Below are 27,628 nucleotides of genomic sequence, written 5' to 3'. Positions count from 1 at the left end.
ATTATGCACGACGTTGATCAGGTAAAGTTTTTCCACTCCTTAACTAGCATTAACTATACACTTCCGCTTGTGTATAATACAAAGCAGAGAAGGGATATATTACAGTGGGATAAAACGATCAAAGTGGAGGTACCTGTGAACACATGTTACTGCAGTCCTATATGACAAGTTTTAAAAAAATAATTGGAAAAATAACATTAAGAAGTCGTGATGCGGACCCGACTTAACTTTACATGATAGCACAGTCCAGCTGAGTTCTTGGAAATTAAGGTTTTTCCTAAACGCGTGGTATTACCAAAGAAATGCGATAATTTAATACTATATTCTTTACCAAAGGTCAATATATTTAGTGTACCTTGTATCCAAAGACAGTACTGAGAAGTGACATAAAGTGGATCTTGATGACTGACTGCATGACAAGTGCAATGGTTCTCAACATCACAAACTCAAAATTAAAAAGCACCTCTGCCCATGTAGAATATCATTGCTTAATCAGATTGTTCATATATATATGTATATATATCAAATATTCATAAATAGATAATTAAATACATTGGCCACATTTAACAAAATCATTTGGTCTAGCAAATTCAACTTCCATTCACAAATTACCTGACTTACGAATTTACAAAGTTGTAACTCGTGCATAACATGCCCCTCGTTTGTTACAGTATTTTGCATGAGTACATCTTCTCCGAGGGTAATTAGCAAACATTCTGGGGCTGTGGAGCTACTCTGCAAAGTTTGTTCATGCTCACAGTTTTGTCAGTGTGTGGGTGTTCACCGTCATCTGCAAAACCGACCAACGCTATTGAAAAAGCAGCAGATTTACTCCTATTAAAGACAGGTCAAAATTTGATTGTAGGGTGGAAATACTCCTTTAGCCTCCGCAAACCCGCTGGAATGTACTTCAAAGAAAAAAATATGTTCAGTATGGAAAAAACAAGATATAATAAAAGTAAAATTGCAATAATGCCAAGGCACTTTTTTACATGCCTCATTTTACACTGTGTTCAATTCGACATTGCTGATCGCCTTTGCATTGATTTCTTTGATAATTCACAAACATTTTCCAGTGCTACTGGAAACCAATGGCTGTCACAGGTTTTTAGGAGGATCAGGGAATATTCTTAGAACCCTCAGTGAATTCTAAACAAATTTACATCTGCACCCAGTGATAGGAGTGTACTCAAGAATGCAAATGTTCGCATATTTTGCTCATTGCTTCCACAAAGGTCAATCATGCTTAAAAAGTTTAAGAACAGCAGTGAATAAAAACTGAAATAAAATAACTACATTGATTTATAAAATATGTACAGTAGGGTAGAAAATATGTCTTAATTCATTGGGAGAAAGCTCAACTAATGCACTGATAATCTTTATTTCCTCTGGAAAAAAAGAAAAAAAGTATTGTTCACAAAAAGATTGAAAGCATTATTCCTGTTTGGTAGCACGAGTAACACAATCCAATCCAATTAAAAGTTAACTGTATATTACAGAAAAATTCAGTCTTTCTAAAATGTGCTTATCCAGTGTGCTTTTAGTATTCTATACTTTTTAACAGCACTTTTTGACCATACAAGTAATACAATTCTGCAAAAATGTAAACATTAATTCTAAAGAAACACAAACGAAAGAAGAATACAGTCTGACTACATAACAAAAGAGAAATCTATAATTCTAGTTGAGTGAAATCTTTCATCTTTGATTTACATGTTCGAGTCTCAGATAACCCAAACCATATTGTCCAGTGTCTTTCATTTTGAAGCGTTCCCCGAAAACCTTGTTTTAATTAAGGTTTGTTCTAGATATCTAAAGAAAACCATGACAGTCCTCACTTATGGCTTTAATATACGCTCTGGGTTTGAAAAAAAAATGCATAAAAAATGGTCTAGCTTTAGAAGTCAGGCAGATATTAAAGGCTTTGATGAGACCTCAGTGAAGTTAAGCATACCAATAATTCGTGAGGCGGTGAGTAGCACAAAAATATACATGTGCAGGCAAATGATGACCAGTAATGTGTGAATGTCAACAAATATAAGTCTTAAATATTCCCTGACATAAGGCAGCATACGGTTAGCTATGCCTAAAATACTTCAAGCTTAGCGTGCAACGTACACTAGCTCCATATCTCAGTTGTGCTTCCTTTTTAGCAGCTTATAAGGTGTCTAGCTCTTCTGAGGCAGGTTTGATTTTTATTACTGTTGGCATCCCCTCTAGGCTGTCTTCCAAGTACAGCTGATGGTTGAGCATCAAAATACTTTGGAGACACCTGTGCGAAATCAGATGCTAGATGGAAACCAGTTATGCCTTTGAGGTCAGGAAATACTATACCACGCCACTAAGATTCAAAGTAAGATATATATATATATATATATATATATATATATATATATATATATATATATATATATATATATATATATATATATATATATATATATATATATATATATATGTATATATGTATATATATATATATATATCCAAACCACTTCTGAACTCGTTATAGAACAGACACCGACACGGGTAGCGTCACTATTCCAGCCTCTCGTTTATTTCGATTTTTCTTTAGCTATGACGCGTTTGGGCATACCTGCCTTGTTCACATTATATATATATATATATATATATATATCAACATGCTTTTTTTTTTACATACTGCACAGTTTGGCTAATATGTTCTTACAGTATGATAGTTTTTTTGGATTACAAAGTAATATTTCCATAAAGACTGCCTAAACAAGCTAATATGTGATTCCTGCAACTATCTAATGCACAGAAATTGTATTTCGAGTATTATGTAAGTGTACACTTTCAATATGAAATAAACCTTGACCTTTTTGTATGAGTAGTTATGAAATAATAATGTTACTTTCATTTCTAGATATCTGTTCTCTGCCATGTTCCAGGGTGCAGGATCTCAGATCTAACCCTAGCATGTTCATATTTTGATTTTCCGTGCTGCGGCACACTGGAAGGATGGCTGGACAGGAATCACGAGAAGCTCAGTGGAATATTACTTTAAATGGCCCACGGTTTACTTGGTAGAAGTGCTCATGGACAGAGACCAAAACAAGGATTTTCTGCTAACTCTTCCAAACTTCTCAACAAATGGAAACTAAGTTAAGGTAGCTATTTTCTCCAATGACTATATAAATTATTTGGAGGAGAGGGCAGCACGGGGTATTCAAATGTTGCTCCAGGGGCTTTCTCCCAAGATGGGTTTAGTAACTTTAGAGTTGCAGCGGTCACGTGCGGATTCCGCCGGGCCCTTTAAGCCCATCCAACGAACAAGCGAGGCTGCTGTTCGGAGCTCTGTGCCCGGTGTTTATGTTCCATCTGATCTGTGCCACCCAGGCAGCAGACAAGACATGTCTGAGGGTGCCTTCGGGGATACACAATGATGTCACACACAGGAAGTCTCAGGGAGGACTTGGCACTTCACAAGGCGGGCTCTTCTTCCATGGGCTCGCCGGCAGTTCTGTAAAAACAAACAGGCAATCAGAAAGCGGCGCGAGAGTACACAATGACATTGTGGATTTTCATGCATAATCAAAGCTGATTTTTCTGCTCCTTCTGATGTTTATTTGCGCTGTGCAGCTATCCATAAATAGAATTCTATTCCTAGGAAGTACTAGCCATATGCCAAGTGCAGAAACATATTTCAGGGGCAAGCAATCATTTGAAGCGTTCCTGTTTATACTGAGGCTTGTCAAGGCGTTTTATATGGTTAGGTTCAGAAATGTGCTCCTCTTTGTCCTTGGGGTTTGACAAGAACCTCGTGAGAATTGTTTTATTTCTTTTAAGCAAAACAGAATCCTGTAGGCCTGTGCACCATACACACTCGATGACATGGCGAGCTAAAAGAATGGTAAAATATTTAATGTACAGAACAGCAAGAAACGTTCATTCTCTAAGGTGACCCGAAAACCCTTCTTCAGACTACTATGTTGCAAAATAGATACTATAGGCCTTGAGGATTCAAAGTGAAAACATAACAATGGAGATTACAAAGAGTGCTGAAGGAAACAGGTGTGTGCGTGTGTGTGTGTGTGTGTGTGTGTGTGTAAGAGAGAGAGTGAGACTGTGTGTGTGCTACATATGCATGTGTATATTTTGGTTTCAGAAGCCATTCAAATCTTTGACACTTCATTGCATAATTAATTTGCTGAAAGAAGATTAAAGGGTGAAATATCTCTACTTCCGCATTTAACCTTGGAATACACAGCACATGAAGAGAAAGGTAGGTATAAAGTGTTAAGGCTGAAGTTGAGGGTATTGTACAGCTGGTATAACTTATGAAATTCATATGTTTAAAAGAAAACCGATAAGCACAAGGTTAAGGGAGAAAGAGAAAGGAGGTCGCTTTCATAAATAAAAATAATTATTAAATAGATTGCATGTAGAAAATAAACTAAATGAAGATTATTAACATTAAGGAAAACAATTTTAAATAAATCTTTAAGGTCTAGGCCACCTGATGTCTTTGTGGATTAAAACACATTTACTTTAGATTTTCCAAATTAATAATCAATAATTAATTCAACATAGCATCTAAAAATACTCATTCCAAGATTAATCGCCTGTGATTCATCAACCTCAGACTAAAATATGAAACCAATAAAAAAAATGTGCAGTTGGTTGCTCACTAGCATTTTGTATGTAAGTGGCACAACAGAAATTACATTTACATGCGAAACATTTGAGTAAGGAAAGATCTCAACAGAAACGTCCAACGCACACAAATGTTTGCGACCTTCTCATAATTTTTGTCGTTATTGAAAAAATTGTCTTCAGTTTGCACCAAAAAACATTGCAGCTTCACGCACCCCCATTTGGCAACAGTGAATGCAAGCTAGACTATATTTGCTGTGACTAGGAATAATTCATTCTATAATGGCATACAGCAAAGTTTACCAATTGACCACTATAAAGAAAACATAACAATTACACATGCAATAAATATTTACTTTTGATATGTCTTTTTACAATCTAATGTGTTTTTAAAGGAAATTAAATACAAAGTAGAGAGACATGGCTATTGAAAAGAGACAATAAGGCAATCGTAATTAATTCTAACCTTAGTGGTCCCTTGAGAGTATTAGAAGTCTATGAACACAAACAGAGCACAGAGAGAACATTTACAAAGAAATGGTACAGAGTGGCGTTGCAAGCAATTTAGCAGTGCTGTGGTACGTCATTTAAAAATATGCAGGGGTGCGCCACTATGTTTTCCCTTGCGCTTGCACTAAAAAAGCTGCCTAGCGCCAACGTAAAACCCTTGCGCCATGGTGCAAGGGTGCCTGTTTTGCACAGATGATTGTTTATGTTCAGGAAGGGACACCTTCCCGCACATAAACAATCATTAATGGCGATTTGCTCCTTCAGTGTGTGCTGCAGAATGCAGCACACATAGAAATAGCAAAAAACGAGGAGAAATTCCACTTAATGTCAAACATCAAGTTTGCTAAACTCAATGCCCGCCTGTGGAAGGACTTTCGTTGGTCTCTAACTTTAAAGGATAACATCTTAGTTGTTTTGCTTTCTACATGGTAATCACAGCATTGATACCATCTGAGCACTAATAAATACAGCTTCCCATTATGAGACTTCTATGGTAAATAATATAAACAGAATGTGCTAATTTACAGAAATGTTGTTTACATTTACAATAATTGTGGAGTTTCTAGAAGAGTTTAAAGAGTATGTTTTAACTCTTATATTACATAGTTATTTTGTCTAAAGGTTCCCTTCTATTCTGTTATTGTATACAATAAAATAGCAGATAAAGTATACTTTCCTGTTGTATTGATGAAAATATAACATTCATGCCGATTTTAAGTGAGCAACCAATGATTTTTGGTTACAGCCCTGAAATAGCTGTTTAGGAGAAATTCAACCTGGCAAATGCAAATCACCCTTGTTTCACAAAGCACATGAAAGCTTGGTCTCTCATTGACAATAATATTCACCTTGCAACTGGTTAAAATACTAAACTATAATACATTGAAATGTGCTTTTTATGCTATTGCAGGCCAAGAAAGGGGAAAGAAAGACCACAATTTCCCATCATTTCATGCTTTGTCAGGAACTACTAAGTATGATTTCTGTTGGGACGGAAAATTCCCTCACATGGGGAGGGACTTGTACTCATGCCCTGGGTGCCCCAGATGTGGTGATATTTGGATTCCTGATAATGATTTTTGGTCATGAGCGAACATGGATCATGTGTGGGCGCCATTACCCAGGCCTGTCTCAAGGACTGCAGTCTGCTTACACCAGAAAGGGTGCCCAAAGAGTTACCCTCAAGAAGTGTAAGGCTATTGGCTTCACCTAGAGTTAAGTAGCGTAAGCATGGTGGTGGCGGCATACTGTGTTTTTAGGGATCAAGAGTGAATAAGTCAGTTGTACGTTTGTCAGTAGAGTGGTGCTTCCTGACCTACTATAGTAGATGTCCACTGTTTAACTCAACCCTTGGATTGCTTTGGGTTGTGCACAGTGTGAGGATGTACGCAGCCGCGGCCCGTGGAGGGAGTTCCGTGGGGCGGTAAGGCGGGCGGGGTGGGGGAGGGGCAGGGTGGGGGTTCTAAAAAACTGAATATGGATAATTACAGGTAAGTAAACAATTAAATAAATAAAACGAATTTCGTAGCGCGCGCTGCATCACATTTTGCGATGCAGCGCGCGCTACAAAATTCGTTTTATTTATTTAATTGTTTACTTACCTGCAATTATCCATATTCCGGTTTTTAGAAAACCCCAACCTGCCCCTCACCCGCCCTGCCTTACCGCCCCACAGAACTCCCTCCACGGGTCGCGGCTGGATGTACGTGTGCCTGAGAGATGGTATAGAAGAAATAGTGCAAGTGGTTGCTTGTGCATGCCAGGATGTGCATGTTCCTGTGAGAAGGTAGAGCACATAGACAGTAGCGAGTGATGCTGCATAAGCCTGGTAGGATCGGAGACTCCCCAATCCTTGAGCAATGGATACCTGCCCCCGAATCCCAGGAGAGACTTACCATATTGGAGGAGCACAAAGGACAGTGGCTGCTGCAATAACAGCTTCCCGCCGTCCGGGCACGGCCAAGTTTTTGATGGGCACCCAGGAACTCCTAACTGCCACTCCATGAGAAAGAGTAAGATTGACAATAGATTTACCAGGCCCATGGGAACTTGTTCTAAAATGGCATGCTCCAGTGCTGGGTCTTCGATGTTACTAAAGAGCCCCAAGAGAACTTCTGAGACTTTAACGCCTTAGCTTGGATGTCACCAGATGAAATGAGGAATAACCATCAGCCATAGCGGGGAAGTGGGACTGGAAAGCTGACTCGGGTAATGCTGGTGGGTTTGTATAAAGATGGCTGTGACTATTTTTTGCAGTGTGTTGTATTGTACTTTTTGCTGGTAGATTAATACACTTTTTTACATAAAAGGAAGTGTTTGAACGGTCAATCATTTACTAGGGTTGCTGGATGTATTTTGAAAGGAATTGAATGAGTGATGCTTACCCTTCCCATGCGGCTGTGCTTGTGTCTGCCTACATGCTTCTGCACACCAGATGCCTGAGGAGCTCACAGGAAAGATTTTGTAGGTTACTGTGAGCCTATCGGAGCCCTGTCCGAGGTTGGAAAACAGCTCAGTGCCCACATTTAGGGTTTAGATAAACTGAAAAGGTCCCGCCACAGATTCTTTGGGGCAGTAATGCGGCAGTAGCAGAGACATTTTTGTGCTTGCCCTCATTTCAAGCAGCAGTTACTCCCATCCATTCTTGCCCCCTGCTGCTGTGGCCACCACTGCTGACTCTGTTTTCGCCTGCTGCCCTAGTACCTGGTTCGCTGATGAAGACAGGCAGGTACGGTGTACAGGAGGGTTGTGGGCAGTTCAACTGTAGTGCTGTGGTGCTGCGGGTAGCTGGTTGCTGGTTGCTATACGGGCATGTGAAAGAGAGCCCGGCGTAGATAGGACTCTTCGCTACATCACTACTCTGGACCCTTCACCATGAAGCTGACACTCAGGGTGCTGAGTCTGCTTAGTCTTCACTGAACCCGAAGTGGCATGGCTGTGGGTGGAGGCAGCGGCATTCAGCAAAACTAGGGGATGAGGTAAGTGGCCATTGCTATTGTTGTTGTTGACTGGGCAAAATTTTGGGCTGCTCCATTCGGGTGCTAACTGCACAACCTGTCTTTGCACCTACAGGTGCACTGTATCTACCTCTACTTCCTCATATAGTCCGCTCTAACTGATGCCGCATACATTACTTTAACAGGCCCAGCAGGACTAACAGGTTAGATCAGAGTAAAGAAGTAACTCCCTAATTGAGTTGCACTGAGCAGGGGAGCGGGGTCTGTGCCTCCTCTCCAAACAAGGCAAAGGTAAGAGGAGATAAAGCCTTTCTGCCCAGCATCCAATCAAGACTGCAACTAAATAGCACCTGGGCTTGTGAATGGATGCTTGTTCACTAGCTCACCACTGTTGCTACCCCATTGTTGTTCCAGGCATTGATTCTTGTTAGGGTGAACCAGTCATAGAAATGAGGACCCTCTTGGCATCTTGATATCTCCTCCAGTACTTGAATCAGATTAATAGCACTGTTACAAGTTTGGAGGAGGGATAGGGCAGGTCGGTCTCTTTAAGTACCCTTCAACAAGGCAACCGTTCTACTCTGCATATACCAACTAAGTCTGAAACTGAGAACACCAGCTTAATGGAAAAAGGAGGGGTGGGAAAAGGCATGGGCACCTCTTTGCCTCGGTCACAACTACCTCAATCAATCAAATGATCCATCGAGCCTTGCTCCATCGGTGCATTCACTAACTAGCCTGCAAACTTTTATTGTGGCTAAGCACTCAAAGTGAGCACCTAGAAAAAGAACAGTAGAGGTAGCAGTGCAAACAGATTGTATCCTTTCAACTCTTGCCTCAGCTGAAGCGCAGACAAGAATAATGATGATAGAGGGCGAGGAGGGAGATTCCCCATCTAGGTGTGCGTGGGAAAGGAGATTGATAAAGAGTTGTATTGATAAAGTAAAGACTCCCTAATGGTAGGACTGTCTCCAGTCCTTACTCCCTTGGTGGGCATTGAGCGTATGATAGTGGACATCAAAGAGACCCTGGCCATGCAGGGCACCAGACCAACTTGTCACAGATGACCCATGTCAGAGGGTTGGCCACAGCCAGTTATAAAGCAATCCCACCAAGGGTATCCTAAGACTAAGGGGCCCATGCATCATCATAAGGAATTGTGATTCCTAAATAACGATTTTTAAAGAATCACAATTCCCTATGCATGTAGGAATCGCAAAATGAAGGGCACATGTGTGCGCCACATGTCACTTTGAAAAATGCACCTTTGTAAATTTTTCAAAGATTTTGCAAATTACCATCAACTTGAGGTTGATGGTAATTAGTGTTTCCTAAATGCTAATTCGCATTCAGGAAAGGCTTGATGCATCTCAAATAGGGAATCGCAATTTGCCATTCCCTAAATGCATTAGCAAATTAGGTACTCGCAATAAATTGCGAGTACCTATTTTTTTAATGCATTTCCTTTGATCCATTGGAAAAGGCATTTTACAGGTCGCAAATGGGCCGATTTTGTGAATCGGCCCATTTTCGACCGGTAAAATGCTTGATGCATGTGGCCCAGAGTCTTGATTAAATCCTAAGACAAACAGTTGCCTTCCTTCCACTCAGCACAAAGGTCCAACTCAACCACAGTCTTATACTCTCCATACTCACCATATTGCTCAGCAAACAGGGAGCATGGGTAACTGGAGTTGTGTCCAAACGGCCCTCCAACCAGTGACAAACCTACCCCGCATCCTGCACGTAAGTGGGTGTTTTGTTGGGAATACCACCTTTGCGGCTGGACCCAAAGGAAACCAAGGAAGAACTATCCAACAAAACTTTGAATTGGCCGGGATTGTATATAGACTTCCCATTGTCCATGGCCAATAAGATTTTATTGACAAGAAGGGTGAGTGGGATTGGAACAGGGCCAGTGGATTGGCAGGAGGATTGTGTGATTTGGAATTTTAGATCGCCCATGGGAGTGCAGAGCTTACTCTCCAGGCACCTGAGTCAACAAAAAGGCAAGAATAATATTACACTGTTACCTTTAAGTTACTTTTACAAACAGGGCTTTTATGTCTGGCAAGATGGCAACTGGGCACAGTTTGGGGCTCCCAAGACATCAGCACCTACTCCTCGTAGTGCTATTAATACAAGGACTGTTGGTTCCCCAGGGATCGCAACATCCAACCGTTTTGAAGCCCTGGCAGAAATATATTTACTTGATCAGGCTGTAGGGTCTGACTCTTTTCATGACTTCACCGGGGAGGGTGGGTTCCTAATCAGTGAAAGTATGGTCACGTCTTAAAAGTTCATTTCCTGGAATGTGGCAGGAGTACAGCTAAAGCTGGCCTGCCCGGAGCGGTGCACCTTTATTTACACCTACAATGTGTGTCTACATCAAGAAACCTGGGGGCATATTATCAAGAAACGGCGTTAAAATTATCGCAAATCAAAAGGCTTCTCTTACCCACGTTTCAAAGCATTTCTCTGAACCTGGGACTGTCAGGAACTGTGATTAGTATGGCTCTCACAGAAAGTGTTTGTAATATCAATATTGTTTATTGTAGATCTTTAGGCAACAAAGCAGAGACAGAGGTAATAGAGGTGTTGTCTTCACACCTTGCAGCACTCCCAGTTGAGGTTATAAAAATTGTGGGAGGTGACCTCAATTGTCAATTTGAACCACTTGACTCTAGTATGGACAACCACACAACTGAAGAAGATCTCCTATGGTCCATTCCGCGGCTAGCGATCCCCCTGTAAACAAATTGTCCCCACTGCTGTACAACTCAATGCATTCACACTGAACCAGGGCCTAAGAGCCTGAAATGGCAGATCTAAATCTGATAGGGAGAGCAACCATATGTTTAGTCACCCGTAGAGCACAAGCCTCATAGATTATTTTTTAGCTGATGTTCGCCTTTGGCCAAATTAATTGATACGGTCATTATGCCTGGGTAAGACAATTATCACAATGCTCTAGCCCCTGGCATGAGATTATTGGTCCCTGTTGCTCTGGCTATTCCTTTCGAGGCCTTTGATAGAATGCTAACCATGACTACTAACAGGCGGAGGGTCAACTGGAGTGCTTTGTCTCAATCTAAGGAATTGGTTGAATAACTATATGGATTAGTTGATGATGGTAAATGGGTGTTGATGCCGCTACTAGAACTGCCATTGTAGAAGGGAAAGGTTTTGACCGACATTAGTACCCTTAAAAACAGCAGTTTGAGGGTCTTGCGATTTTTTCTATGTGGAAATTATGGTAAATGGTCATATCGATTTTTAAATATTGACTGACAACAATATAGATTTTTTTATATCGATAATACCATTATATCGATGTAATTTATATAAATGACAAAAATATCGAGTTTAAAATATCGTTAGAGGAAAATATTGTTTGTTAGTGTTAAACAATATCGAAAAAAATAATATAGAATGTATAAAATATTGTTTTTTGAAAATGGCAAGATAGTAGTTTTTAATATTAAAATATTGTTGTTATTGTTTTAATAGTTGTAGAAAATTGTATTAAAATAATAATTGTAATATAAATTTTAGGAGTGGGATGTTGGGTTATTAGGGGAAAAGGGTGGGGAGTGTTTTAAAAATATTAGTTTATAATTTAAAATTTAAATTAAAATAAAAAATTTAAAATGTTACTTTAGGAGCGAGATATTGGGTTATTAGGTGATAAGGGTGGGGAGGGTTTTAAAAATATTAGTTTAAAATTTACAATCAAAAATACATTTGAAATTTGAAATGTTTTAGGCGCGGGATTTTGGGTTATTAGGGGATAAGGGCGGGGAGTTTTTTAAAAATATTAATTTAAAATTTGAAAAATATGTTTATATTTAGAATTTAATTTTGATATTTTGTTTTAGGAGTTGGATGTTGAGTTATTATGGGACAGGGGTGGGGAATTATTTTAAATACAAAGAAATTTGAAAAAAGTTGAAAATTGTAATTTAAAATTTGAAAAGTTGTAGGTGTGATTTTTTGTTTTATTATGGGCCAAGTGTATGGTACAACGTTTTTAAGTATTACAAATAAATACATTAAAATAAATTAAAAATAAAAATATGAAATTAAAATAATTAGTGCTTTTATGGAGTGGGATGTAGTGTTTTTGGACGATATGGTTGGGGAGTGTTTGAAGAAAAACGTTAAATTATAGAATTACAAAATTAAAAAATTATGTTAAATAAATGTTTTTTAATTTGTATTTTTAGTGTTTATTATTGATAAATTTAATATTTATTAAATGTATTATGGATTTTTTTAAATTAAATAAAATAATTTTGAATTCAATTTTATATAGCAAAACATTTATTTATATTTATTTAAAAGATTAGTATTTTTCTATGCTGTTCAAGTTATATAAATGTTATAATAATTTATTTGAACATTTTTAAAATACTGTATTAATGCTTTATATTTTTGCAATTTAAAATTTTTTAATATTATGTAAAAGTGTTAATTTTGAATTAATTTAGATACTATAAAGTTTAAAGTCAAACATGTTCCCTGAATTATTAATCATTGTAGTGGTAATATTGAATTAATTATTTCTAGTGTCCTTTGCCTTACCTCATATAATAGAAAGTAGAGGGTGAATAGTTAATTATATATGTTTATTATCCAGTATCTTTCCTGAGTTAGTGACTGGAGTGGGAATAGTACATTATATATATTTAGTGTCCAGCACCTTCCCTGACTAAATATTGACTGCAGTGGGAATAGTAATTTATATATCCTTAGAGGTCTAATAGGATGGCGGTCGGAAAAGCACCCGACCGCCGTGAAAGCGGAAAACAGCCGCCCGCCGACAACGTGGGAAAACCGGCAGCCAAATTAGGATCAACTGCCAAAACCACCGACCGCAGCGGAATGGGGCCAAGAAAAACCACCCGTAGCGGGCGGGGATCGGCAAAATCCGTCCACGGCGTTCGGAGTCGCGGCAGAAAAACACCAACCCACCGCAATATAGCGGAGACAACGCACGGGAAATTAGGACATCCCCGACAGTCCCGCGGTACGTACCGCTGTCTCTGACTGCCGCTGTCACACAATGGGATGAATGGGAGAGCCAGCGGAAGAGCTGAAGCACAGCCACCGCTGCGGACGATCCGTTAAAAATATGGCGGACAAAGCAAAAAACCCACAAGAAGGCCAAAAAGTGCACACAGAAAACCAGCCATGGCCCCCAAATACACAAAACACACCCCAATGACACAACCACATGACAAAAAGAAACATACAAATCACAGGACAACACACCAGACAGCAACACCCCAATTGGACACACCCACATAGCTGAGTATAAAACCAGCCCCATCCCTGACCACAATCCTTTGCAATACTCCCTGAGAGAAGGGACACACCCCCCAGCTGACAGGAGAGGCAAAGGACACATCAGCACTAGCCAAACCATACACAGCGCCACCACCACTTCCACACCTGCACAACTAACCCCCCTGCACAACACACACCATACACATCACAACCACAACCACCACACACACTCCTGCACCCACAACCACTTTGCACACCACACACCATGGCCACACAGAAAAAGCCCAAATTCACAGAGAGTGAGTTGACAGTCATGGTAGATGAGATAGTCAGAGTGGAACCACAGCTTTTTGGTACCCTGGTCCAACAGACACCATTAGCCACAAGGACACAAATGTGGGCAAGGATAGTCCAAAGGGTCAATGCAGTAGGGACCACCCCAAGATCCAAAAAGGAGATCATGAAGCGGTGGCATGATCTGAAGAGGGTGGTCAAGGAGAGGAGAAGCAAGAACCGTGAGCTGGCTCAGAGGACTGGTGGTGGCCCTCCCATTCCACAAAAAACATTCACAACATGGGAGGAGAAGGTGCTTGCCATACTGCATCCAGAGAGTCTCACAGGAGTAGCCGGGGAAGTGGAGGCTGGTAAGTACAAATAAATGACTACCACCACTCTGCTATGTACTGTCTTGCACAACTACAAAGCTACACCACCTAGGACAAATTCCATCCATCTGCACCGCACACTCACAAAAACATGACTCCCTGATCCAACATACACCCACTCCCATTCACCCCAAATGTAGCTACCAACATTACCATGGGGGCATGTGTACAGGCAGACAATACTACAACTCCCACCAGGCCCCCTTGTCACACAGCATCGGCAAGATGGAGCCCTCCACCCACCCCACCCAGAAGCATGTGTCAGCCATTACATAACCCTCATCAAACTAACAGGTAGGTAGCCATTTTCACAGTGAGGGTGTCTGGGTGTGGGAGGCCTACACTACTACTCCCAACATTCCATTTGTCCCACACCTGAGCAGGATGGAGCACTCCTCCCCCCAGAAGCAGTTGGAAGCTATTGCAGTACACCAAACAAAATTTACAGGTAGGTGGCCATCTTCACAGTGAGGGTGTTTGTGGGTGGGAGATCTGTACCACTACTCCCACCATGCCCCCTGTCCCACAGCCTAGCAAGATGGATTCCTCCCACCCACCCCACCCAGAAGCATGTGTCAGCCATTACATTACCCTCATCAAACTAACAGGTAGGTAGCCATCTTCACAGTGAGAGTGTTTGTGGGTGGGAGGTCTGTACCACTACTCCCACCATGCACCCTGCCCCCCGCTCAGCAGAATGGAGCCCCCCAGAAGCAGTTGGAAGCCATTACATCATCCTCATCAAACTAACAGGTAGGTAGCCATCTTCACAGTGAGGGTGTCTGGGTGTGGGAGGCCTGCACTCATACTCCCAACATTCCCCCTGTCCCACACCTGAGCAGGATGGAGCACTCCCCATGAAGCAGTTGGAAGCCCCCCCTGCCAAACGACGAAGGGGCCGTCCTAAAAAGACCCTGGGAGTCTCTGGAGGCAAAGCACTTGCCAGACGCCAGTCACGGAACCAGCCATGATGGCAACCCTCACTGCATTGACTTTTTGGACTGTCCTTCCCCACACTGCCTTGTGAATGGCATCTGTCTGTTGGATTGGGTCACCACATCAATGTGGTGACTACTCAATTATCTCATCTACCACAACTGTCAACTCACTGATCCACCCCCCATGGAAATGTACACCCCCCTTGCATCTCACATTGCAAATAAAATATCCTTCCACACATGTTGTCGTGTCTGCTCCATCTTTATTGCAGGATGTACAGTCTTCAACATGATCACAATGTACCAGGAGCGTGGGCTGCATGTAGGCAAGGAGAAGTTGAAGGCACCTAGGGAAACACAACAGAACTACTTTCACTGGTCTGGGTGTGGCATCACGGACATCACACAACCCCTACCATCAGGATAACCCAACATGCACATCTCAATGGCCAACAAGTGTCAACATACATGTCCTGTAGATGTTCCCAAATGACATGTCCAATAAACATTGCCAAACAACGCTGAGTCTACAACTGGCTGCTGCTACAATTCTCACATGCCCCTTCATGACAACAGCAATATCAGCAGGCAATGAAGTAGCGGGTGATGAGCTGTTCACGCAGGTCAACACCTTCCTCCTCTCCACTGTCCTCATCACTGGACATGGCTTGGTTTGCAGGCTGGGGCCTTGGGTCCTCACCATCATCCAGGAGCAGGGGAATCTCCTTGCGAGTGGCTAGGTTGTGGAGCATGCAGCATACCACTACAATCTGACACACCTTCCCGGGCAAGTGTGCCAGTGCACCTCCGGTCTTGTCCAGGCAGCGGAAACGTGACTTGAGCAGACCAAAAGTACTCTCCACCACATGATGTGTCCTCCCATGTGCCTCATTGTAGCGGACGTCAGCTGGGGTCCTGGGATTCCTCAGTGGGCTCAGCAACCAAGGATGGTTGGGATATTCAGAGTCACCTAGGTATGACAAACACAAATAGACATTGCAATGTCGCTGAGGCTGAGGGCAGCAGGTCACACACCCAGCACACCGTATGCCTAGGTGTACTCACCCACAATCCATGCATGCTCGGGAAGCAGATTAGCAATCAGCTGGGGCACAATGCTGTTCCGCAGGATGTAGGAGTCATGGGCTGAGCCTGGGAATTTGGCACACGTGTGGGAGATGATCATATCTGCCAGGCACACCACCAGCACATTTATGGAGTGGTAATGTTTGCGATTCCTGTAAATGTGCTCAATTGCCTGTGGTGGCACAAGCACGACATGGGTGCAATCAATGGCACAAACAACATTGGGGATGTGTCCAAGGGGATAGAAGTCTTCCTTCACAGCTGGCAATTCAGCACCCCTGGGGAAATGGATGTATCTGTCCTTGTATATCATCATGGCGGAAAGTGCATCACGCAGCACCATGCTGAACATCGGTTGCAACATCCCACTAGCGCTGGCCACGGTCTCTTGGAACGATCCAGTGGCAAAAAAATGCAGGGCCGCCATCACCTTATAAGTAGGGGTGAAAGCTGTTGGATATGTCTGGCGAGGCTGCAGGTGGGGCTCCAACAGATCACAAAGGGTTTTCATGGTGGCTCTATCCAGATGGCATTTCCGTATGATCGCAACATCCTCCATGTCCTCCAGCACCGTCAAGTGACGAATCAAATTTGGCCTCCTCCTATTTGAGATGATAGCGGACACATGTCAATGCAATACATCATGAGATGTGCACAGCATATCACGTTCTGGATTGACACAATTACAACAATGACTGACATCAATATTGACTAACAGACCAGCTCACATATAGGGACACCTTCAGCTACACAAAGGGCACACCTGTCAACTTACACAAGACAAGTACCTCAAACACCACCTTGGTCAATGTGAATGCACATAGGGAGATGGCCACATTTCACATGGGCACGCCTGGGAGTATAGCATCCAGCATATGTGTAACAAAACAAACCCAATGTCTCTTACTTAGCTGCTGTACCTGTCACACCTTAATGCGTCATTACAACCTGGCACACATCCACCACACAATGACCACAGTTGGCGCAGGAATGACGAATGTGTGCATGAGCAGACATGAGAGGCACTGCAAAATAGATCATCATTCATTGAGACGAGCATTGCTGTGATTCTCACTGCACCTCAACACATTGATATGTGTACACATTGTACAGTCCAGGACTCCGCTGTCCTGCCTACCCGACCATCAAATCCATAAGTGACATGTGAGTGAGTACAGGCCAATCTACGAAATCACACACACAAACATGGCACGCGTAGCCATCAGTGGAGTAAATGGAACATTGGCATCGTGTGCACAATGATGTGCCATTGACCATGTGGGCACTGTGCACTGTTGATGTTTGCCAGATGGCCATTGCGATTGTCTGGCACCCAAATCACGGTAGCTACCGCCTGGCCCCAGCGGGATGTCACCAGCACCCCCGTTCACACATGTGCAGTAGTGATAGGCATGGAGACATTTGGAAACGGCGGTTGGCATTCTCCGCCGCCTGAATGGCGGTGCCTCGTGTCAATGTATGGTACCCATATCATGGTAGCTACCACCTGGCACCAGCGGTGTGTCACCAGCACCCCCATTCACACATGTGCGGTAGTGATAGGCATGGAGACATGTGAAAATGGCGGTTGGCAAACTCTGACACCAGAATGACGGTGCCTCGTGTCAATGTATGGCACCCATATTGCGGTAGCTACCACCTGGCCCCGGCAGTGTGTCACCAGCACCCCCATTTACACATGTGCGGAACTGATAGGCATGGAGACATGTGGAAATGGCGGTTGGCATGCTCTGCCACCTGAATGGCGGTGCCTCATGTCAATGTATGGCACCCATATCGTGGTAGCTACCACCTGGCCCTGGCGGTGTGTCACCAGCACCCCCATTCACACATGTGCGGAAGGGATAGGCATGGAGACATGTGGAAATGGCGGTCGGCATGCTCTGCCGCAAAAATCATGGTAGCGCACAGCGGGCCCCTGTGGTGTGTCACCGCCATGGAGTTTGCCCTAGAGCCAATGGAAAGCTCGATAGCTGTAGCATGATGCAATTTTGAAGATGGCGGTAGGCGTGCTCCGCCGCCGGACAGGCGGTCATTGGATGCATTTGAAAGATACAACATCGCGCTAGCGCACACCGGGCACCTGCGGTGTGTCACCGCCATGGAGCTTGCCCTAGAGCCAATGGGAAGCTGGATAGCGGTGGCATGATGCAATTTTGAAAATCACGGTAGGCGTGCTCCGCCACAGCGGGGGCAGTCATTGGATCCATTTGAAAGAGGCAGACCTGGACCACCAATTGCTGCAGCTTGGCACCTTTGAAACAACCTCAGGGGGCCATATATGTGCGGAAGTGAGCCTCACATTTCCACTGCTCCCACAGCCTGCTGCCAGAGACCCCTCACCTGCTGCTTCCTCCAGGGACTGCTGCCTGAGACCCCTCACCTGCTGCTTCCTCCAGGGACTGCTGCCTGAGACCCCTCACCTGCTGCTGCCTCCAGGGACTGCTGCCTGAGACCCCTCACCTGCCGCTACCTCCAGGGAGTGCTGCCTGAGACCCCTCACCTGCCGCTGCCTCCAGGGACTGCTGCCTGAGACCCCTCACCTGCCGCTGCCTCCAGGGACTGCTGCCTGAGACCCCTCACCTGCTGCTGCCTCCAGGGACTGCTGCCAAAGACCCCTCACTGCCCAATTCCACCGCTGTGGTCTCATTTCTACAGTGATGGCAAGGACAGAGAAGATCCTTGCCAGTCCCTTCACGAGCGAGGAGCTGGAGGTCCTGGTGGACGAGGTGCTCACACAGTACTCAAGTCTATATGGTGCCCCAAATGTTGTGGTAAGTCGTCAACAGGGGGGAGGGCAGGGGGGCAACACATGTAGTTGGACTGATTCAGTATGTGCCTGGGAGTGTGGGATAGTGTCATGCACTGCCTGACATGCTGTCTCCAGGGGGAGGGTGTGTGTACCCAATGCCACAGGTTTGCCTCCCTGCACATGTATGAATGAGTGACCTGTGTTGTGTTGTCAGCCATACAGTGACACAGAAGGTTGTTCATGCTGTAGTCAGGACAGTGATTGATTGGCTGGATGGCTTTGCGTGCCCCTATAGTTCATCTCAGTGTGAGCCCAGCTGGGCAGCACAGTCCCCATCTACAAAGACAAGGACACATCACTTCACTTACAGAGTATGACATCAGTCTTTTCACATTGAACTCCAGCTATGGGCCATCTCAGCACTGTAGATTGCACACAACCACCCTTGTTTTGTAGTTGTGAGATCATGTCCCTCAATGTGACATCCATGACACAGTTATCTATTCACAGGGAAGGGACATTGGGGCTGCGCAGTCTTGGACACAGTGGGTCACCCCCAAACACAGGTTGATATGTGATGTATGTGTTGCTCAACCCAACAATGGACTGGAGATGTGGGCAAGCTACATAGGGGTTCCAGTGCTGGCATCCTGCATGTGTGTGAGATGTGCAGGGACTGTGTTCCCCCTCACACCTGCATGCATTCACTTCAGCTTTTCCCATGCCAATGTACCATATGAGATGTACTCTAGTCTCTGATTGACATATCATTGGATGTGTGATGATTTTGATTGTGATTGTGATTTGTGATGAGTTTGTATCTTGCTGCTATACTGATAGATGTAGGTACATAACACTGTCACTGATCATTTCCCCCTCTTGTCTCCCATGCCTGCAGCTCAAGGTACACCAGCGTAAGGCCGTGTGGAGGGCCATTGCAGCGAAGGTTCGCGCTCTGGGGGCCTCAAACCGATGGCGCACCCACTGCCACACGAGGTGGGATGACATCAGCCGGCTGGCAAAGAGCGTGGTGGAGATGACCTTGGGGCTGCTTCCTCGCACTGGGCGTTTGGCACGGCGCAGCATGACACCACTAATGGGCCGCATCTTGGCAGTGACACAGCCTGAGCTGGATACATGTTTGAAGGAGCATCAGCAGCAAGCCAGTGGTGACCATTTGGGGAGGGTGACTTTGGCTGGGAGTGGCTGCATGTGTACAGAGCCTGTGCCAGTGCTGGCCTATGTGATGTTGGTAGTGTGATGCTGTGGCATGTTAGTGGCATGCATTTGCCCTACCTATACTTACAAAGGTGATTTGGATGCTGTGCATTCACATTACATTCTGAGTTGTGCTCTTTAGGTTTCTTCTGCATTGGGGTAGTCTTGGGAATCCCATGGGAGGGAACGGCAGTGTGCCCGATCTGAATGTGCTTTCATCAATGCATCCATTGCATGCACCCAGATTGGGGAGGCCTACACATCTGACAACAATGTACACCATTCTATTGTCCCCAAAGTACAACATGGTGGGTGGCATGGGCTAATGTCCATCGTGGACTGTCATGTTGTAGTCTGGCTCTGAGTTGTCCCCTCCTGTTCCACCCAGATCTGTCATTGCCAACAAGTAGGGTGCCCCATCATGTCCCTAGGTGTGCTCAGAGCTAGTTGTTTGTCTGGTTGAACAGAGCCACACGCAGGGTGTTGTGCTGTGTGGTCATCACAAGGCTCACTCATGCCTGAGTTTCCAGTTTCCACGCACTGCTTGAGTCTATATAGTGAGTTGGCACGATGTGATTGCACAGGATGGTGTGCAACATGTAGATTTGGTCATCTTTTGTAATGCATTGCTTGCATATGTTTGTTCTGTTGCTGTCACTGACCTGACCCTACATCTCTCTCATGCAGCATCTCCTGGGGTCATGGAGGGACAGGAGACGGACACCAGTGGGGGTGAAACTAGCACAACAGCGGCACAAAAGCCCAGTGACACAGATGTCACCAGCGCCTCAGAGGGGGACAGGAGTCTGAAGAATCCCAGCCTGAGACGTAAATCACCACATCATAAGATGCCAGCAGGGATGCATCTATGTTGGAGGGCACAGGGAACGGGGACTCTGCATCGACTTCCACCACACAGCGGCCAGTGCCCACCCTCCCAGCCACTTCCTCTGGTGCTGCCTGTGTCTACCTCAGTAAGAGAGGAAGAGTGTCCTTCACCCCTGGCACCGCTGCCCCTGCCCCTTTCCCCCTGCTGCCATCAGTGCTGAGTCTGTGGACCTTATGTGCCAGCTGTGTGTAGTCCAGACAGCTCTCCTCAATGCCTTCAATGACCACGACAAGAAATTGGCCCAGGTGGTTGCTTTCATGGAGGGCATACATTCAGAGGTGGGTGGGCTGCACCGGACAGTCCAGGCTTTGTCATCAACAGTTACGTCTGCCCTTCAACAGGCACATACTCACAGTCCAGCTCCGGTCCCTTTGTCCATCCCCTGGCAGTGGCTACGTCTGACGATAGTGACCACGGTGCCCATACATCAAAGTCATGATACAGCACATGAAGCACACAGCGGCAGCAGCCCAAGCGGTCCCAGCCGTAGACATCATCCCAATAGAAGACCAAAGCCACCCCAGAGCACAGGGAGAAAAGCCCGTCAGGAGACACCAGTGGACAAAAAGCAAAGCAGCATACTTCAGGCACACATGCCTCAGAGGCATCCCCATCAAAGGACTCTCCTGCCCCTAAAGCATCGCGCAAAGAGAAGCATACAGTGTCTGTGCCCACCAAGGAGGTGGTGCATGCCAAGGTTCCACCTAGGAAGGGGTCCAAGGCAGATTCACCCACCACCTCGACTCCCACTCCATGCCCAGTGAAACTCGGGCAGGAGGGCACTGTAGGGGTAACACCTAGTAAACAGGGTAAGGGGGCAGAGGCGAAGCCAGGCAAAGCATTCCGCTGGGTCCAGCACATCACCAGAGGGGGTGCCAGCGCCTGCACCTGATGCAGCTTTGGTGGTGAGTGTGCCTGTTGTGCCCACACCACATTCCATTGATCCAAAGTCAGGCAAGCCATTTAGAATCCCCAAGAAGTGGAAAGGCACCCCTCCACAATCTTCCGGCCACACCATGTCTCCCGTCTGCATGACTCCACCTCCACATGCCACTACACCACCTGGCTCAAGGAGCCCTCCGGCTTGCCAAGCCACTGATAGCTCTACCTCAGCTGATCCGCTCTCTCACAGTTCAGGTGCACCGACAGTCCCCGAGACACAGCCAGCTCCCAGTCTGCCTGACAGCCAAGTCTGAGTGTTGGTCACCCTCACACACTTGTCTCTCACACAGGTGGGCCTGTACAGCACATTGTTACCCCCTGACTGTGTTGCTGACCATGGAAAGGTACAGTCAAACACATTCCCTGTGCAGCTTCTCATGGACTCACTCTGCACCTTGGACTGGCCACTGGCCTTGTGTTTTGACCCCTGCCTGTGCAGCTTCTCATGGACATGCTCTGCACTCTGCCCTGGCCAGTGGACTTGTCGTTCACTGCTGTGTGCCCCCTGCCTGTGCAGCTTGCCATGGACTCACTCTGCACCTTGGACTGGCCACTGGCCTTGTTTTTTGCCCCCTGCCTGTGCAGCTTTTCATGAACATGCTCTGCACTCTGCCCTGACCACTGGACTTGTTGTTCACTGCTGTGTGCCCCCTGCCTGTGCAGCTTCTCATGGACTCACTCTGCACCTTGGACTGGCCACTGGCCTTGTGTTTTGCCCCCTGCCTGTGCAGCTTCTCATGGACATGCTCTGCACTTTGTCCTGCCCACTGGCCTTGTCGTTCACTGTTGTGTGCCCCCTGCCTGTACAGCTTCTCATGGACATGCTCTGCACTTTGTCCTTCCCACTGGCCTTGTCGTTCACTGCTGTGTGCCCCCTGCCTGTGCAGCTTCTCATGAACTCACTCTGCACCTTGGACTGGCCACTGACCTTGTGTTTTGCACCCTGCCTGTGCAGCTTCTCATGGACTCACTCTGCACCTTGGACTGGCAACTGGCCTTGTGTTTTGCCCCCTGCCTGTGCATCTTCTCATGGACATGCTCTGCACTCTGCCCTGGCCACTGGACATGTCGTTCACTGCTGTGTCCCCCTGCCTGTGCAGCTTCTCATGGGCTCACTCTGCACCCTGGACTGGCCACTGGCCTTGTGTTTTGCCCCCTGCCTGTGCAGCTTCTCATGGACATGATCTGCATTCTGCCCTGGCCACTGGACTTGTCGTTCACTGCTGTGTGCCCCCTGCCTGTGCAGCTTCTCATGGACATGCTCTGCACTTTGTCCTGTCCACTAGCCTTGTCGTTCACTGCTGTGTGCCCCCTGCCTGTGCAGCTTCTCATGGACTCACTCTGCACTTTGTCCTGCCCACTGGCCTTGTCGTTCACTGCTGTTTTGGCCTTGTCGGTGCAGCTTCTCATGGACATGCTCTGCATTTTGTGCCTTGCTCTTCTCTTGTCATGGTGCCTATCTGTGCAATATGTGAATAAAGACAGTTGCTCCTGTTGTCTATTTTGTCAGTGTCCTTACTGAATAAAGTTCTTTTGCTGTGTGTATATGGTTTACTGTGCCAAATGCTCTGCGTGCCACTTCAACATGGTCAATGTTTGGGCTCACTTACGAATCAGTATTCTCGGGTGACAGGGTCTTCAGTTCTTACTGAACTAGATACTCATGGGGGCAATGGTGTAATTTTACAATTTGCAGAAGTTGCCATTTACTTGATTAGTTCATGTTGGCTGTATTGTACACATGTCAGGTTGGGGGGCACTGCCGGCACTGAGTGGGTTTCTGCACACAGTTTTGCAGGCAGGATGTTCAGGGTCATCATGTATGTGTGTTCTTCCTTTATGTGTGCCCAGTGGTGTATGTATGTGGTCATCTTGTGATGGCCAGTCATTCTAGTCCCATGGCTTACTTTCCATGTGTGCTCTTGGATGGTCAGGTGGTGTGCAGTGTGAAGGGGGTGAGTTTGTTGGGTGTGTTTAATGTGTGCATGCCCCTGCATTGTGAACTACACAAGTGTCACCCAGGAGTTGTATGCCTGTTGTTTTGATTGTTCAGCCCTGTGGATGTGGTTGTATGCACATGTGTGAGTTGTAAGTAGAACACCGTGCAGTGTGTTGGTGTGTCCTTGCAGTTCTGTCTGACTCCTACTTGTTGTTTTTTTCACTTGTGAGTATGCAGAGTGTGTGACTGGCGAGTCAGTGTTGTGTTTTGTTGCACATCCATGTGTCTCGTGGCTGATTGTAGGGACTGTGCAGACCTGCTGTTCCACACTGCCATTGTGGTTGCGTTTTCTCATGCCTTGCTATCACATGGTGCCTTCTTGCCTCCAGTGTGGCATGTTGTGTGTGTTGTCATACCATCCCCAATCTGTGCTTCAGATGCCTACCCATTGTGGGTCACTCTGCACTCCCTCTCTTTGTGTATGGTACACTCCTGCCATGTCCCCTACTGGCATGCAGTACACTTCACTTTGGTGTCAGCTGTCCCCTTGGTTTCCATGTGTGTGTGCCTCCCCATCACTTCATTTGTGACACTGTGCTTTGTGGTGCAGTTCTTTGTCCAGGGTCAATGTGTCACTCATGGCATTTCCCCAATGGGTTATATGTGATGTGCTGGTGCTGTTTGTCAGTCACGGTTGCTCCTATGCAGTCCACCGACTACTAGCGGTAGGTCTATGCCGCATTTTAGATGTATTGTCTGTGATTTGAAACCGAATTTACGTGCTTGTGGCAAATCTCCGAGAAACCAAATATTTTTAATTGCTCCAGAATCTGCTTTTTAATATTGTATTGTTTGAAAGCTGTAACATTGTGACGCTAGCGTATTCAAACTTACCTGCCTTTACCGTGTTCTAGCCCCGTTCCACAACGGCTGGTGCCGTTTGTAGTGGAGGGCAGAGTGAACCGGAACTCCCCGGATTGACTTCCGGGTCATAGGGGGCAGTCACAAGTGCGCGTGTTCTATTCCCTGCCACTTGCATAAATTCAGATGCAGCAGCGGACGCACAACTACTAGCGGTAGGTCTATGCCGCATTTTAGATGTATTATCTGTGATTTTAAACCGAATTTACGTGCTTGTGGCAAATCTCAGAGAAACCAAATATTTTTAATTGCTCCAGAATCTGCTTTTTAATATTGTATTGTTTGAAAGCTGTAACATTGTGACGCTAGCGTATTCAAACTTACCTGCCTTTACCGTGTTCTAGCCCCGTTCCACCACGGCTGGTGCCATTTGTAGTGGAGGGCAGAGTGAACCGGAACTCCCCGGATTGACTTCCGGGTCATAGGGGGCAGTCACAAGTGCGCGCGCTCTATCCCCTGCCACTTGCATAAATTCAGATGCAGCAGCGGACGCGCAACTACTAGCGGTAGGTCTATGCTGCATTTTAGATGTATTATCTGTTATTTGAAACCGAATTTACGTGCTTGTGGCAAATCTCCGAGAAACCAAATATTTTTAATTGCTCCAGAATCTGCTTTTTAATATTGTATTGTTTGAAAGCTGTAACATTGTGACGCTAGCGTATTCAAACGTACCTGCCTTTACCGTGTTCTAGCCCCATTCCACCGCTGCTGGTGCCGTTTGTAGTGGAGGGCAGAGTGAACCGGAACTCCCCGGATTGACTTCCGGGTCATAGGGGGCAGTCACAAGTGCGCGCGTTGTATCCCCTGCCACTTGCATAAATTCAGATGCAGCAGCGGACGCGCAGCGGACGTGCGCAGCGGGTGCGCCTCAGGCACCCCAAAGGCGCACCAAAGGCAAGCCCGTCTGCGCCCGTCCGCGCCTGGACCGGGCCTAGGGCCACAACCGCTGCCCGGAAGACCCCCAATACTGATATGAGGCTGTTTTATTCGAATGTTACTCTAATGAACCTTGATAAAAAACACACACAGCGCCCCTGTGCTCGGCTCGACCTCTTCAAAGAGCCTAAGACTTGTCCCCACTGCAATATGAAGTTTCTTTTTAATAAAACCAAGGTTTGTCTCACAGAAAACCAAAAATCACACGTACACCCTCCAGTTCCCAAGATGGTGACAGGCTTGCTCCTTAACACTCGTTCCCTTGTAAAACATAATATAGAATTTGCAGATCTATTGGCCTCACATAAAATTGATATGGCCTTTGTGACCGAAACATGGGCAAACAAAACCACAGACTGCGAGCTGGCCTTGGCTATACCCCAAGGATTTTCTATCATCAAAAAGGATAGACAAGATAAACGGGGAGGTGGACTAGCAATCATAGTCAACAATGCATTGGAACTCAAGGGTTCCGAAGCCGGAAATAACCCTAACTGTGAATTACTTTCCTTCAGAATCAACCTGAGCGCCAACTACACCTTTAATGGCACTCTAGTATACAGACCTCCCAGTTCAAAAAGCAAAAGCATATTTGAGGAAATTATTAGTCAAGTAATAGAATCAAGTACCAACTCAGACGATTACTGTATATTAGGCGATTTCAACTATCACCTTGAAAATCCAAATGATAATAACTCAACATCATTAATAGAGATGATGGCCAATTCTTCCCTGGAACAGAAAGTATTGCACCCCACACATGAAGCCGGTCATACTTTGGACGGGCTTTTCACTTCTAACCCGCACCTCCAAATCCAAGAAATCCTGCCAATCCCCTGGTCAGACCATAGAGCAATCCTGTTCACGATAACTACCACACATCATATCCCCAAGGCGCAAACACCCCTTAAGACAACCAGAGGTCGCAACTGGAGGAACATTGGGCCCCAGCAAATGCAACATACTTTGTCTTCCTCTTTACCTGACCTGAAACACGATACAAATAGAGCAACGGATAATTTTTCCCACTGGATTAAATCCGCAGTGAACATACTGGCACCAGAAAAAAACATAACTAGCAAACGTGTAAAAAAATCTGAACGCTGGTTCTGCGATGCCTTGCGCAAACAGAAACAACTCTGCAGACAGGCTGAGAGGTGCTGGAGAAAAAACTACTCAACAACGGAAAAAACGTTATACTCTCAGTCCTTGAGTACCTATAAAAAACTGATACTAGAAAAGAAAAGCAAGTACTTTTCAAACAAGATTCTACAGGCTGGCAACTCCAGCAAGGCACTATTCTCAACAGTAAAAAGTCTGGTCAAGCTTCCTGAACCAACAAAAAAAGATATTGACGCAGCCTTCTGTAACCAATTAGCAGGGTTTTTTAAGAATAAAGTACAAATCATCTTCGAATCATTCTTAGACACGGAAGTTAACATGGTAGCAAAGCCCACCACAACACTCTCATCCCCTCTCACTGTCTTTAACTCGTTTGAACCACCGAGCATAGAGCAAATAGAGAAGGTAATGAGTTCTATCAAATCCTGAGCTCCATCTGACCCCTGCCCCCCCAATATATACCAAATGGCACCCAATATAATAAGCGAACAACTTAGCATTCTCTTTAAAGAGATTATTAGGTCAAGTGTCTTCCCAGAAGCGTGGTAACTAATATCTATTTTTCCATTGCTAAAAAAGACCAATCTAGATCCCAATGAAATAATAGCTACAGACCAATAGCTAGGATCCCCTTTCCATCCAAAATCCTGGAGAAAATACTTAACTCCCAATTAACGATCTTTATCTCATCGGCAAACATACTGGACCCCTCTCAGTATGGTTTCCGACAAGGTCATGGCACGGAAACTGCCCTGATCATGGCGGCAGGAGAGATTCGGGCCATACTGGACACGGGTGCCAAGGCCGCCTTGATCATGTTGGA

General features: G+C 45.4%; 1 protein-coding gene across 1 annotated transcript in view; it reads right to left on the bottom strand.

Moving 5' to 3' along the window:
• Positions 1-2,667: 2,667 nt before the first annotated feature.
• The window catches only part of LOC146789275 (histone deacetylase 9-like), a 1,526,442-nt gene continuing 1,501,481 nt past the window's right edge, over positions 2,668-27,628 (bottom strand). Inside the window, exon 14 of the mRNA XM_085630931.1 lies at positions 2,668-3,484. Within this exon, the coding sequence (XP_085487057.1) occupies positions 3,445-3,484 (40 nt within the window). The 3' untranslated portion in view covers positions 2,668-3,444. The remainder of the gene's footprint in view (positions 3,485-27,628) is intronic.

The sequence above is a fragment of the Triturus cristatus genome, chromosome 10 (genome assembly GCF_964204655.1).
Source record: "Triturus cristatus chromosome 10, aTriCri1.1, whole genome shotgun sequence".
Taxonomy (NCBI): Eukaryota; Metazoa; Chordata; class Amphibia; order Caudata; family Salamandridae; genus Triturus; species Triturus cristatus.
The sequence above is the reverse complement of the archived record's forward strand: the minus strand, read 5'-3'. Positions and strand labels throughout refer to the sequence as shown.